The 13,428-nt window shown below is 38.1% G+C and overlaps 1 protein-coding gene across 2 annotated transcripts; it reads right to left on the reverse strand.

Annotated features, from left to right (window-relative positions):
• Positions 1 to 301: 301 nt before the first annotated feature.
• On the reverse strand, positions 302 to 8,656 carry MRPL15 (mitochondrial ribosomal protein L15). Of its 2 annotated transcripts, none has more exons than XM_026011497.2 (5): positions 8,191 to 8,656; positions 6,233 to 6,387; positions 5,276 to 5,441; positions 2,051 to 2,174; positions 302 to 1,607 (listed from the first exon to the last, which is right to left on the reverse strand). In XM_026011497.2, the coding sequence occupies exons 1-5, from the start codon at positions 8,296 to 8,298 to the stop codon at positions 1,270 to 1,272; spliced, it is 891 nt and encodes a 296-aa protein (XP_025867282.2). In that variant the 5' UTR covers positions 8,299 to 8,656; the 3' UTR covers positions 302 to 1,269. The 2 variants fall into 2 exon arrangements, with proteins under 2 accessions (XP_025867282.2, XP_025867274.2); XM_026011489.2 differs by having other exon boundaries at positions 7,893 to 8,328.
• Between the last annotated feature and the right edge of the window lie 4,772 nt (positions 8,657 to 13,428).

Here is a 13,428-nt window from a genome sequence, read left to right on the forward strand (position 1 = left end):
TCATTCATACATGTACCAACAAGAAATAGTGAAAGGGATTATAAGGGAAAGGAGGGGAACTGAGTGGGAAAAATTAGAGAGGGAGACAAACCATGAGACTAACTCTTGGAAATGAACAAAGGGCTGCAGAAGAGGAGGTGGGCAGGGGGTTGGGGTAACTGGATGATGGGCACTGTGAAGGGCACTTGATGGGATGAGCACTGGGTGTTATATGTTGGCAAATCGAACTTCAATAAAAACAAATTTTAAAAAAATCTCAGATCAGCAATATAGAAGGTAGAAAAGTTAAAATATTGCATCATTTAGGTTTTTAAATTTTTTATTCAAAGAAAATAAACAGCCAGGATTAATTTTATTTTTCCTGGAAAAATTAATTTTTCCAAAATTATAATGAAATTATTCAAGATTTAATTGCAGAATAAAAACAGCTTTTGAATGGTTTAGATACAGTACATATTTGCAAAGCTAAATAAGCTTAGTGATACTGAATCTTTTACATTAACTGAGTTTATTTTCATACTACCAGTTGTTTTTATGGGTTATATAATCACTGAACAATATTTCAAAAATCATTTAAAATGACTGAAAAACAAAGATCTCCAATATCTCCAAAATAAGCAAAATATCAGTTAGAAATTTACCTTCTTCAAGAAAAAGATTAATGGCTTAATCATTATCTATTCCTATCAGATGAGTTGAGAATATGAATGCACTTAGAATTTTTGCTTGTTTTGCTAGCAAATATTGTACTACTTATTCACTGGTCTTAAACTTTCAATTCATATCCCACATCTTGATAATCCAGAGTTGAAGGCTTTCCACCATAACACTGGATAGCAGAGCTTCCTTGGGGCTATTAAGATGGGCCACCATTAGTGACTGTTTTAACCTTGACCGAACAGGCCTAGCAATCAATCTCTTTCCACCTGCACAATCACTGATTTGCAACAATGATAACACAAGACCTGGATGAAAAGATTATGAAAAAAACGAACAAGAAATACCCTAAAAGTTGTCTTCCTCTGGCAGAATACCAGGGATTTTGTTTCTTTAACAGAGAGAGAACAGCACAGATTCAGTCATTCTATGCAGCCATTGCTTATTGCATTTTTTATTTCAATCTTAGATAAAAATGGAAATAGCGTTACATGGGAAATTATCATCAACACCTAGAAAATCACAAATCAAGATGAGACCATGAGAAATATGTATGTTTCAGTCCCTTTTCTTCCAGAACTCTTTTACAACTCTGCTTTCTTGAAAGAGAATTCATGAGCTATAATACTTGAGGAGATTCTCATCTGTAGGTTTTAGGATTTTCTTATCTGTCATATTCACCACCCATCCAGGGGCAAGACCAAAGAAAATCTGCCTTGGATCCTTTCGAGTACTAAGCATTTTGAAGAGCTCGTCTTTAGTGATATCAGGTAAAATATAGCCATACTTCTTGGCAAGTTCAAGTCTTGCTTCAGGAAATTTGGCAGGATCCGCCAGGTAACCACGATTCTTTGCATCAGTATAATACGGTACCAGTGCTTCAGGAGGAAGCATTCGTTTTGGAATAGGTTGTCCACGCAGAAAGAATGGAACAGGTTTGCACAGAATTTCTGAAAAATTTTTAAATAAAAAAAAGAAGCATATAATGGTTATGCATTATATGAATACATGATTTTCTTTTAATTATCAATTTTTAAGTATACCAAGAGGAGAACTTCATTCCAAGAACTTTCTTTTTATTAAATAGGTTTAAGTAAATGGAAACACTTCATTTTCAAAAATTTGCATCCTGAAAATCAAAGTTATCTAGTGATATTTCTAGTGAATTTCTACACATAGGTTAACATCATATGTAAGCCCCATATTTAAAAACAAAAAACCTTATGATATATCGCTTGAGGTATATTAGAAGTCACACCATTAACAGGAAACTCTAAAACAGAAAGTAAGGTGTCCAAACCCCAAGTCAGAGAGCTATGAGGACTTTTAAGATCCTCATATGGCAGCCAGTGGAAGACAAACAGGGGAAGCAAGGGACTGCAGGACATCTTACCTAGACTTCTTGGATCATAGAAAGCTGTAGTAACAACACCACCATTTTTTTCAATTGCAGCAATGGCTAATTCTGAAGCCAACTGTACTTCAATATTAACTTTCGCCTTAAAGGTGTCAGCACCCTGTAATATGTCAAAGCAAAGCCTGTTTGTAGATAGCCTAAGAGTAAAGTAATATGGCAAGCCTCCTTTTTACACTGCATTTTCTCCTCCAAAATGCTTATAATGTAACAGTAGTTCCAACTCTAAATATCTCTGTACTGAGGTCCTATCAAACAAATGTTTAGACCACTTTGTTTTACCAATTCTCATTCTCTGTAAGCAGAGATCATTACATTTTCATTTTACATTTTTAGTAAATAGTAATATAAGTACTTCATTAATAGTAGACTAACAACTCCTAACAACCCTATGACAAAATTATTGCTGCACCAACTTCATAAATGGGGACATCAAAGCACAGAGAGATTAAGTAACTTGTCAAGATCACACAACTAGGATTCTTTTTTCTTTTTAAGACTTATTTTTTTTACAGAGAGGGAGAAAGAGAGTCTTAAGCAGACTCTGCATTGAGTGCCAAGCCTCACACAGGGCTCGATCCCACAACTCTCAACACCAGGAACTAAGCCAAAACCAAGAGTGAGCAGGATTAACTGCCTGCACCACCCAGGCGCCCCTCACACAACTAGGATTCTAACTCAAGGAGACTAGTCACAGCACCTGTGTTCTTAAACACAACATTCTGCCATATTGAGATGGGAAAAACCTTATCTTCCTTATTCCTAAGTCAGCAAAAGGCCAAGAGATTGTTAACGAGGGGACAAGTGGACTGGAACCAGCAGAAGAACAAAGTATCTGACAACAGGAGCACCTGGCTGGTTCAGTCAGTGAGCCTGTGACTCTAGATCTTGGGGCTCTAAGTTCAAGCCCCATGTTGGGTATAGAGATTACTTAAAAATAAAATGTTAAAAAAAGAAATCTGGGGCACCTGGGTGGCTCAGTCAGTTAACCATCTGCCTTTGGCTCAGGTCAGGTCATGATCCTGGGTCCTGGGATCAAGCCCCACTTCAGGCTCCCTGCTCAGAGCACTCACACACATTTTTTTCTCTCTCGAATACATAAATAAAAATATATATATATAAAAGTTTCACAATAGTATCTGACCTTGCAGGAATGAGCCCCCTCTAAAAGAAAAGGCAGAAGAACACAACAGATTCACTTTGCATTTACTATTGATTTTAGTATAGCCTCTAAAAGGACGAAAACAGAAGTCTACTTTTCCCTAGTACAGCCAATACTAAAAAACAAAAAAAAAAAAAACAAAAAAAAAACAGAACTAAACTTTCTAAAGTTCTGTTTTTGGTCACTTTTATTAGGATGTACTACATTTTACTTTAATTTCAAAACAGATTCTAATCGAAAGGTGATGGTATTACCATTCTTTTTGTGGTAATAGAATTTTTTTTTTGCTATTTTGGTGTGGTTGAAACAAGCTTGCTCCCAATCAAGTTCCTTTCATTAATCATGAAGTTTTAATATATTTCAAAAATATTCCATCAATTCTATGATACATTTTCTCATACTTTTTCCCATTTATGATACTGATCTGCATTTTTGCAATCAATGCACCTTTGACTCAATAAAATAAGGTCTTGGGGCACCTGGGTGGCTCAGTTGTTTAGTGTCTGCCTTTGTCTCAGGTCTTGATTCTGGTCTCCCTCTGCCTATGTCTCTGCCTCTATCTCTCACACGAATAAATAAAATCTTAAAATAGGGGCAGCCCCAGTGGCACAGCGCTTTAGCGCCGCCTACAGCCCAGGATGTGATCCTGGAGACCCGGGATTGGGTCCCACCGGACTCTTTGTGTGGAGCCTGCTTCTCCCTTGCCTGTGTCTCTGCCTCTCTCATTCTCTCTCTCTCTCTCTCTCTCTCTCTCTCTCGATCTGTGTCTCTCATGAGTAAACAGAGTCTTTAAAAAAAAAATCTTAAAGTTTTGCCATATTGTTCATGAATTTTAATCACTATTCCAGATTGCCTTACCATTTCCCTATTGTTGGGGATTAGAGTTAGTTCTAGTATCTTCAATATTATTAGTATTTTTAGGAATGTCTTTACATCAGTTAGGCTTCTTTTATTTTTTTATTCCTCGAAAACATATATTCCAAAATTGGTAATTTTGTGCTGAAGGATTAAACAGTCTTACTATTCACTACTTATTGCAAATCTGAAATCCAGAGAAGGTCAACCAATTTACACAGTTACAAATGACATGTAACTAACTGTACCTACTCAACTGTTGCCCTGGTGTAGTTTTCAGGATTATTTTCCTAGTTTAATATAGACACATGCCTGAAAACTGATGCAATGTGCCATTTATTGGTTGACAAAATCACAAATTTTTCCTATTAATTTACGTGCATATTCCCTTACATACATAGAATAGAATATTGAGACTTAATTGTGTATTTTGTATTCTCTTTTCAAATCATTTTATTTGGAAAACTTTTACCTACGAGGTTCACTTTTTCAAAGGAATTTAAAAGGTTCTTCCATAAACCCATGCTTCCCTCTAGTGGACACTAAGTTACTTACATAGTGGTATTAAACAAAAGTGTTAATGAACAAGTTTAATTGTTTATGAAACTCTTATAAATAGAAAACTTCTTTGCTGCAATTAGAACTGGATTTGATTCATTCCTTTTCTCCATTACTAATTATCATGAACCAATATGTCCAATACTGCAAACATAGCAATGAACCAAAGTACTTGTCCTCAAAGAACTTACATTATAGTGAAAAGTGAAAAAATAAATTCATTACTTGGTAATAAAGGTCAGGTGTCCATATATTTAAAAAAAAAAACAAACACCTTTGGGCAGGGTAAAGCAGACAAGAGGATGACTCTTATGGGGGGAGGGCGAATATTCTTTTATAAAAGGATGTCAAAAAAGATATTCCAGATATGACATTTGAGCAAAGAACCAAAGGGAGTGAGGGAGCAAGCTGAATGGATACACTGAAGAGCACCCCAGAACCAGAGTACAAAGGCCCCTCAATACAGCAAGCCAAATTCCTCAAACTACAACTGAGTATGACATAATGACCGCTATGCAATGGTTATATGACAACTCAAAAGAAATAAAGATTAAAAAGGCAGAGTGTTGATTATATGGAAATTAGAAGTAGTCTTCTATAAGGCACTAAAAAATCTAATCCACACTTACCTCCTCTACCAGCTGGACACCATAATCCCTTTTAAGTGGCTGGATGGTCACACCTCTCCCATTGACAAGTTGAGTTAGGTCAATAGGTTGAGTAGGATCCACTCGACCCAAATCAATAAGATATTGCAATCTATTGAGACTCAAAGGCTGATACTGGCGTCTGAGGCTACAAAACAAAGTAACAATTGGAAAACTCAGTTAAGCTTATCTTCCTGTAAGTTCTTAAATCAACCAAATCAACTCAAATCAACTTTGTCCTGTATTTTCAACCCTCCTGAGTACAACAGAAACACGTAATATTGCTTTTTGCTAATGAAACAAAACTAGTACTTCGTTTCATTAAAAATAATTTGCCTCTCTAGGCATTTACTTACTCATTCAAACAAATTTGTCAAAAATTTAACCTTCATTTGAATGATGCATTAATGGAACTCAAAGTAACAAGCATAGTTTTCCTTTACTGAATGACTATAATTGTCCAGATGTTTACATATATTATTGCTCAGCCTCTAACCAACCATAAGAACAGGCATTATTATCTCCATTTGCAGGTCTGAATACAAAGAAAGTTTGGGTTTTTTTCCCCCCTGATAATCAATCCTAAATTTCATTAACAAAAATGGTTCAGAGAAATGGCAACAAAAGTCTGCTTCACAGTGAATTTCAGGGCAGCCTCTGTGGCTTAGCAGTTTAGCACCTGCCTTCGGCCCAGGGCGTAATCCTGGAGACCCAGGATCGAATCCCACATCCAGCTCCCCACATGGAGCCTGCTTCTCTCTCTGCCTGTGTCTCTGGCCACCCGCCCTGTGTGTCTCTAATAAATAAATAAAAATATTTTTTTTTAATAAAAATCTTAAAAAAAAAACAAAGTGAATTTTGATTTCTATCAAGCTATTTTTATAGGTGATTGTCAGTGAAAATCAGGGATTTTTACTTGAAAAAGCAAAGCAACTTTACCTATGACCTTCATTAAACCCGTATTTTGGGATTCGAATGTAAAATGGGGTTTGGCCTCCCTCAAAGCCCAGTCTGGGCCGGGTTCCTCTCTGCCGCTCTCCTTTATGGCCTCGGCCACATTTTCTACCTCTTCTCCGACCTCTTCGCCGTCTTTCCTGAGGACAGAAAAGAGTTTTGTACGATCTGCAGGCACATTTTTAAAAAACTGTATTTCATCTTTTCACTGTGTATTTTTTTGTGATGCCATTCATTTATCCAATTAACCAGTACCAGCTAACACTACTCTGTGCCCAGCATTGTTTAATCCCTACTTTTAGGTTAGCATCTTTGCCTCTGAAGATGTAGCAAATCCTTGTAACCAAAGCCCAAGTTGTGTTTAAAGGCAAAGTTCCAAGGATGCGATGGAGATAAAGGTTCTACGATACAGGATGCCTGGGGGACCGAGTGGTTGAGCCTCTGCCTTCTGCTCAGGGTTGATCCTGGGGTCTTTGGTCTCTCTGTCTCTCATGAATGAAGAAATAAAATCTTAAAAAAAAAAAAAAATTCTATGATAGACTGCAATGGAAAAAAATCCTAGAATCAAACAAGGTTTATACGATATTCCAGAACCTTTATTTTGGAATTGTCAATACATTATTGTCATGCAAGTAATAACAATAATAACAATAACAAGTAATAACAATAATTAACGTTATTGAAACGTTAATTAGTAAAGAAAGTATTTTTCTAGAATAGTATTTGTCTAGAAACAAACAAGGTTTATACGATATTCCAGAACCTTTATGTTGGAATTGTCAATACATTATTGTCATGCAAGTAATAACAATAACAATAACAAGTAATAACAATAATTAATGTCATTGAAACGTTAATTAGTAAAGAAAGTATTTTTCTAGAATAGTATTTGTCTAGAAACAAACAAGGTTTATACGATATTCCAGAACCTTTATGTTGGAATTGTCAATACATTATTGTCATGCAAGTAATAACAATAATAAGTAATAACAATAATCAACGTTATTGAAACGTTAATTAGTAAAGAAAGTATTTTTCTTAAATAACTTCCTAAAAGCAAGCAAATGATTTTTTTAAAGGAGTTTGTCCCCGCGACTGGCTGGTTGGGGGCGGGGGGGGGGGGGGGAGCCTCCGATTCTGGGTTGTAAATTAAGAGCCCACATTAGGTAGAGCGATTATTCGGTTAAAAAAAAAAAAAACTTTAAAAATTAAATAAAATGCCAAATATATCAACTAGCAGCTTTCCTAGCGGATTCATGATTCGCAGAAGAGACATCTACCATAATCAATCAATTCGAATCTTTCCCATGAAAATAAAGATGCCAGGGAATGTATAAATTTTAATTTTAAAAGATGCCAGGGAATGTATAAAAAAGATATATAGAATGTATAAAATAGAAAAGAGATGTATAAAAGAATGTATAAAATACATGTACCAAAGATGTACAAAAGAATGTATAAAATAAAGATGCCAGGGAATGTATAAAATTTTCATTTTAAATATTTTGTGGGGGCTTTTTTTTTTTTGCGTGTGTCTTTTTTCCCTAAGATTGGATTTACTTATTCAGCGGAGACCCAGAGAGAGGCGGACACGCCGGCAGAGGGAGAAGCGGGCTCCGGGCGCGGAAGCCGACGCGCGACTCACCCCGAGACCCCGGGGTCGCGCCCCGAGCTGCAGGCCGCGGCGCACCTGCGGCACCCAGGCGCCCTTCGATACAAGGTTGATAGAAACAATCACGTTCTCGTCTCTGCCTCTTCCGTCCTCCGCCCTAGTTAACATGACTGTGCTTAGAATTAGGGCCCTACGGGGAGCCGCTCTTCAGGGCAACTGACAACACGGCTCCCAACCCCCTTCTGGAAGGGCGTCCCCGCAGGCCGCGGGGCGAAGGCCGCTTCCGTCGTCCCGTCCCCAGCGCTGCCCCGCACCGCCTCCAGCCATTTACCGGTTTCCTGGAGCCTGGATTCGGTTTTAGGTTGGCCAAGCTCACACGGGGCAGGGCCCGGAGCAGGTCGAGGGCTCTTGCCCCGCCGCCCCGCACGGGACCCGCCATTGGAGGGCCGACAACTGCCGAGGGCGCCGCGGGTCGCCTCGGAGCCCACGTGGTCTCGCGGCGCCGCTTTACGGCCGCGGCACCGCCGCTGTCGCACCGCAGTCGTGCGGGCCTGGCGTGTCGCGGGGACTTGTCCGTAGGCGGCGGAGTGTTCTCCCCCGGAGTAAAGCAACCTGGGCTCTAAGCCGCTGATTGTGAGCTTCGCTTAGTAACACGCCGAGAGACGCGACAACGTGGCCAAGGTCCGGCTTTACAATGCCGATGGCTGGGGGCACCTGGGAGGCTCCGAGGCCGGGCCCCGGGACTGGCGGGGCTCTCTCCGCCCTTCGCCCCGCTCCAGCGCGTGCTCTTTATCCCCAGAATAAATCCAAAAATAAATTTTTAAACACCTGCTTAGGGACGCCTGGGTGGCTCAGCGGCTGGGCGCGGGCCTTCAGCTCAGGGCGTGACCTTGGGCTCCCTGCGTGGAGCCTGCTTCCCCTCTGCCTGTCTCTGCCTCTCTCTCTCTCTCTCTCTCTCTCTCTCTCTCTCATCTCTCATGAATAAAGTAAAATCCAAAATAAAATAAAATAAAATAATAAAATAAAATAAAATAAAATATAAAATAAAAAATAAAATAAAATAAATAAAAAAAATAAAATAAAATAAATAAAATAAAATAAATAAAATAAAATAAAATAAAATAAATAAAATAAATAAAATAAAATAAATAAAATAAAATAAATAAAATAAAATAAATAAAATAAAATTAAAAAATTAAAAAATTAAAAAATAAAAAAAATAAAATAAAATAAAATAAAATAAAATAAAATGCCGGCTTATACCAACCTGTGAATAAGACTCGAACTATGTGTTCTCTTCCCTGTGCATCTAGGAGATAATGCCCTGACCCAACCCCTGAGATGACTTCCACTTATTTAATCATGTCAGGAGCTGTATGGAGGGCCCGTGTGTGTCAGAGGAGACGCATCGGTTAGCCTAATTCGATTTGTCTAAACAACCAGCCCTACATGTAGGTATTTCTATTTTTTGCAGACTGAGAAGGTAAGGCTTGGCGAAGTTAGTTGGACCAAGGTCTGACAACAAACGATCATAGCCGGGTTCCAAATTTGCCTATTTTTAATAATATAAAACAATAGCTGCAGCACAAAACACATTTTCTTTTTATTCTTTTTTAATTTTTATTTATTTATGATAGTCACAGAGAGAGAGAGAGAGGCAGAGACACAGGCAGAGGGAGAAGCAGGCTCCATGCACCAGGGGCCCAACGTGGGATTCGATCGCGGGTCTCCAAGATTGCACCCTGGGCCAAAGGCAGGTGCTAAACCGCTGTGCCACCCAGGGATCCCACAAAACCCATTTTCACTTGAAAACTATCAGCTTCCCTATTTTTGTCTTAAGGGAGTGTAATATGGAAGACCGTATTCCTTTCTTTTTCTTTCTTTTACTCTTTTTTACATTTCACTGTCTTGTGGAGTTCTTCTCCCTGGTTTCTATTAGTGACAGAAATAGTGAAGGTGAGAAATAAACTTTTGGAGGGCAACTACAATGTTTGATTAATTTTGAAGTTATTTTAAATCACATATGAAAGAAGGTGCATTAATTCTTTAAGCAGTATTTATTAACAGGTCACTAACTTGTTACTAAGAAATATGCATAGGTGAAGTCAAATAAGATCTTGCTCCCAGGTTTCTTTAAACTTACAAGAGGAAACTTATCCAAATTGAGTATATTTGTTTAAGATTTTATTTGTAAGTCATCACTATACCCAACGTGGGACTTGAACCCACAATCCTGAGATCAAGAGTCATTGGCTTCACCAACTGAACCAGCCAGATGCCCCCAAATTGAATATTTTTTAAAAGGTAAAGGGGTGCCTGGGTGGCTCAGTTGGTTAAGCATCTTCCTTCCGCTCAGGTCATGATCCAGAGTTCTGGGATTGAGCCCCATGTCTGGCTCCCTGCTCAGCACGGAGTCGGCTTCTCCCTCTGCCCCTCTCCCTGCTTTTGCTCTCTCTCTCAAAATCTTCTTAGAAAATGAAAATAAAAGATAAAAATACAAATATGACTCTGAAACAATACACAGTATAGACTATATGGAAGTACAAAAGAAAATACAGAAAAAAAATTGACACTAGTTCCTGACATTAAGGGTTTCAGTTCAATATATTTCATCATATTTTAGAGTATCTTGATTCAGAAATTTCATAGCTCTGGAAAGAAAATTGCAAAATACGTTGCAAAACGTGCCCTAATCTGCAGTCACAATTTTTTTTTTCTCTACTTAGAAAGTCATTGCTCGCAGTAAGTAATGAATTTCTGGATGAGCATTAATAACATTTTTTAATTACAAAAAATCCTTATTGAATAAATGAGACACAGGAAATATAAAACAATGTGCTGCATTTCTTGGAAGTAGATGTGCTTCATTTTGTAGGTTACATAATGTTATTGAAAGGTATCAGTTAATAGTGATAATAATTGTTGTTAATTATATGCTGCATGTTTGCTTATTCTGTATCCCAACATTTTTTTTGTATCCCAGCATGTTAATGAAGCATATACAACTGTCATTTTGATGAGTATTACCTGTGTTGTAAAAACGTAAATTAAAGTTGTGTAATAAATAAGTCACTCATCCTTACTTTAAGCCTATATAAGTACGTGCATCATTATTGCATGATAACATTTGTTAAGCACTTACATGATTAGGATATTGCATTATACCCTGTTTAAATCTTTAAGACCTTGTAATAAGAAAACATCTCGGTAACTACTTATCCTGATTCTGGCCCAGATTAATAATGACTATGAATCATTATATGAGAAGAATGAAATGTACCCTGTAAAGATGGTATAATTTGAAATTCCTTGGAAAGGCCTCTTTCCCACACTTCTAAATAATCTCCTCTCCCACCCCCCAGATGCTTATCCAAGTGCCTTTAACAGTCCAATACAGATAAATTCCTTTGAATTCATTTAAAATGAAAATTCTCAAAGTGGGTAGAGAATAAGGGGGGGGGGATAAAAGGGGATAAATTCATACAAGGTATTTTACATGAATCATAATGTAATACACTATGAAGAGTCTAATCCATTTAACCCTGTTTCTGAAATTAAAAAGCAACAGAACAAAAACATGCACATAAAACTCTCTTCCTCAGGGGATCCCTGGGTGGCACAGTGGTTTGGCACCTGCCTTTGGCCCAGGGCCCGATCCTGGAGACCCGGAATCGAATCCCACGTCGGGCTCCCGGTGCATGGAGCCTGCTTCTCTCTCTGTCTCTCACTGTGTGCCTATCATAAATAAATAAAAATTAAAAAAAAAAAACTCTCTTCCTCAAGGAGATCACACATTAAAGAATATTTTGGCAGGTATGGGAACAGGAAGAAAAGAATTTCAGTTATTACATTATTTTACTATGAGGCAAGAACAAGTCATTTTTAGAATGGGCCCAAGAATAGGCTTATTTTGTTTATCAAATTTGAGAATCGGAAAACAACTGGAGATGAGATTTAGTAAAGAGGGGGTAGGAAGCCAGAGGCAGGAGAGCAGTATATCCCTTTGATATTGGGAGAAAACAGTACTGAGACGGCTAAGGAGAGGGCATGGGAAGGGGTAGAAATAAATGTCACTATGATAAAACCTACCTACTTTTATCAAAGGTTGGTTCTGACTTATTCACACTTAAACAATATTTGTTTTAATTTTATTTTTTTAAAGATTTTATTTATTTATTCTTGAGAGACAGAGAGAGAGGCAGAGACACAGGCAGAGGGAGAAGCAGGCTCCATGCAGGGAGCCCAATGCGGGACTCCATCCCAGGACTCTGGGATCAGATCACGCTGCTGAGCCACCCACAGGTCCCAACCTGTATGTTTTTTAAACTTTCTATTGTGAATTATTTTTTCTTCTGTTACTTATTCTAACCAGCTATTATTTGTAGCTAGAGAAACCATTCATTTTTGTATATTGATTTAGTAATTAGCTATATTGCTAAAATTACTTGTAATTTTTAAATAGCTTCTGTTAAATTTTCCTTTGTGTAACTGATGTGGGAAACAAAGGCAAAGAAAAAATAAATTTCTGGGACATGACCCCAGGGTCTGGGATCGAGTCCCACATCAGGCTCCCGGCAGAGAGCCTGCTTCTCCCTCTGGCTGGCTGCCTCTCTCTCCCTATCTCTCATGAATAAATAAATAAAATCTTAAAAAAAAAAAAAAAAGAAACTTCCTTATGCCTATAGCCTATTGGCAAGTCCTGGAAACAGGTGACCGTCCTCTGGGAACTCAGCTGCCTTCATGGTAACAGTTTTTGCTAAGGGCAAAAGGCAATCTTAGCTTTACATCCATCATCCAACCCCTGAGGATCCAGTAAGTTTACTTCAACGCATAAAAATTCCTTTGGAAACTTCCTTATCTCTACCCCCTAGATACACGTTAGCAATCATATTGCTATGACCTGCCAGTATACATTTAAGGGTCTCAAGGGTTTTACTAGACAGTGATAAATGACCTTTTCCTAACAATAGCTGGCACCCTCCAGGTCCTGGAAACCTTGCTTCTAAAGTTCCTTAGAGACTTATGCTATCCTTAAACCCTTCCCAGCTTGAAAGTATGTACTCCTTATTACCCCAGTGCAACTTTTTCTGCCCACTGGTCCTGTCCTTAGGCTTTAATGTTAGCTGTAACGGGCACCACTGAGGACTGACATAAACGCTTTTTTTTTTGAAGATTTCAAACGAACTCAACTTTCAGTATAACTGTACGTAATCTAAAGTATTTATACACAGCTCATCGGAGCCCTATTTGTCATAGACTTTTGAGTTTATTGTTGGGACCACATAATAGGGCCATTGTTTTGGGGTTTTTTTGTTTTGTTTTGTTTTGTTTTTGGCTTTAAAAATTGTTGTAAATCTCTGGATGCACTTTGCTTTTTTATTAAACATAATCCAAGGTGGCCGTGACTCTTTCGTACACTAACACCAGCACGGACCCGCTTTTCCATTGTGTTTGAAAAGTGAGCCAAGTAGAGTCAGCCTGCTGTGAAGGTAACATTGCCAGGATGAATCTTCCACAAAAATAATTTCAAATTTTTTCAGTGTTTAGTAGTGAGAGATATTAATGCATT

Source organism: Vulpes vulpes, chromosome 13 (assembly GCF_048418805.1).
Source record: "Vulpes vulpes isolate BD-2025 chromosome 13, VulVul3, whole genome shotgun sequence".
In the NCBI taxonomy this organism is placed as follows: Eukaryota; Metazoa; Chordata; class Mammalia; order Carnivora; family Canidae; genus Vulpes; species Vulpes vulpes.

Coding starts and splice junctions, on each gene's coding strand:
- MRPL15 (XM_026011489.2), bottom strand. CDS start 8,027: ATGTTAACTAGGGCGGAGGACGGAAGAGGCAGAGACGAGAACGTGATT. Junction 6,388..7,892: donor CGCGACCCCGGGGTCTCGGG/GTGAGTCGCGCG, acceptor TTCTGTCCTCAG/GAAAGACGGCGAAGAGGTCG. Junction 5,442..6,232: donor GGGTTTAATGAAGGTCATAG/GTAAAGTTGCTT, acceptor TTTGTTTTGTAG/CCTCAGACGCCAGTATCAGC.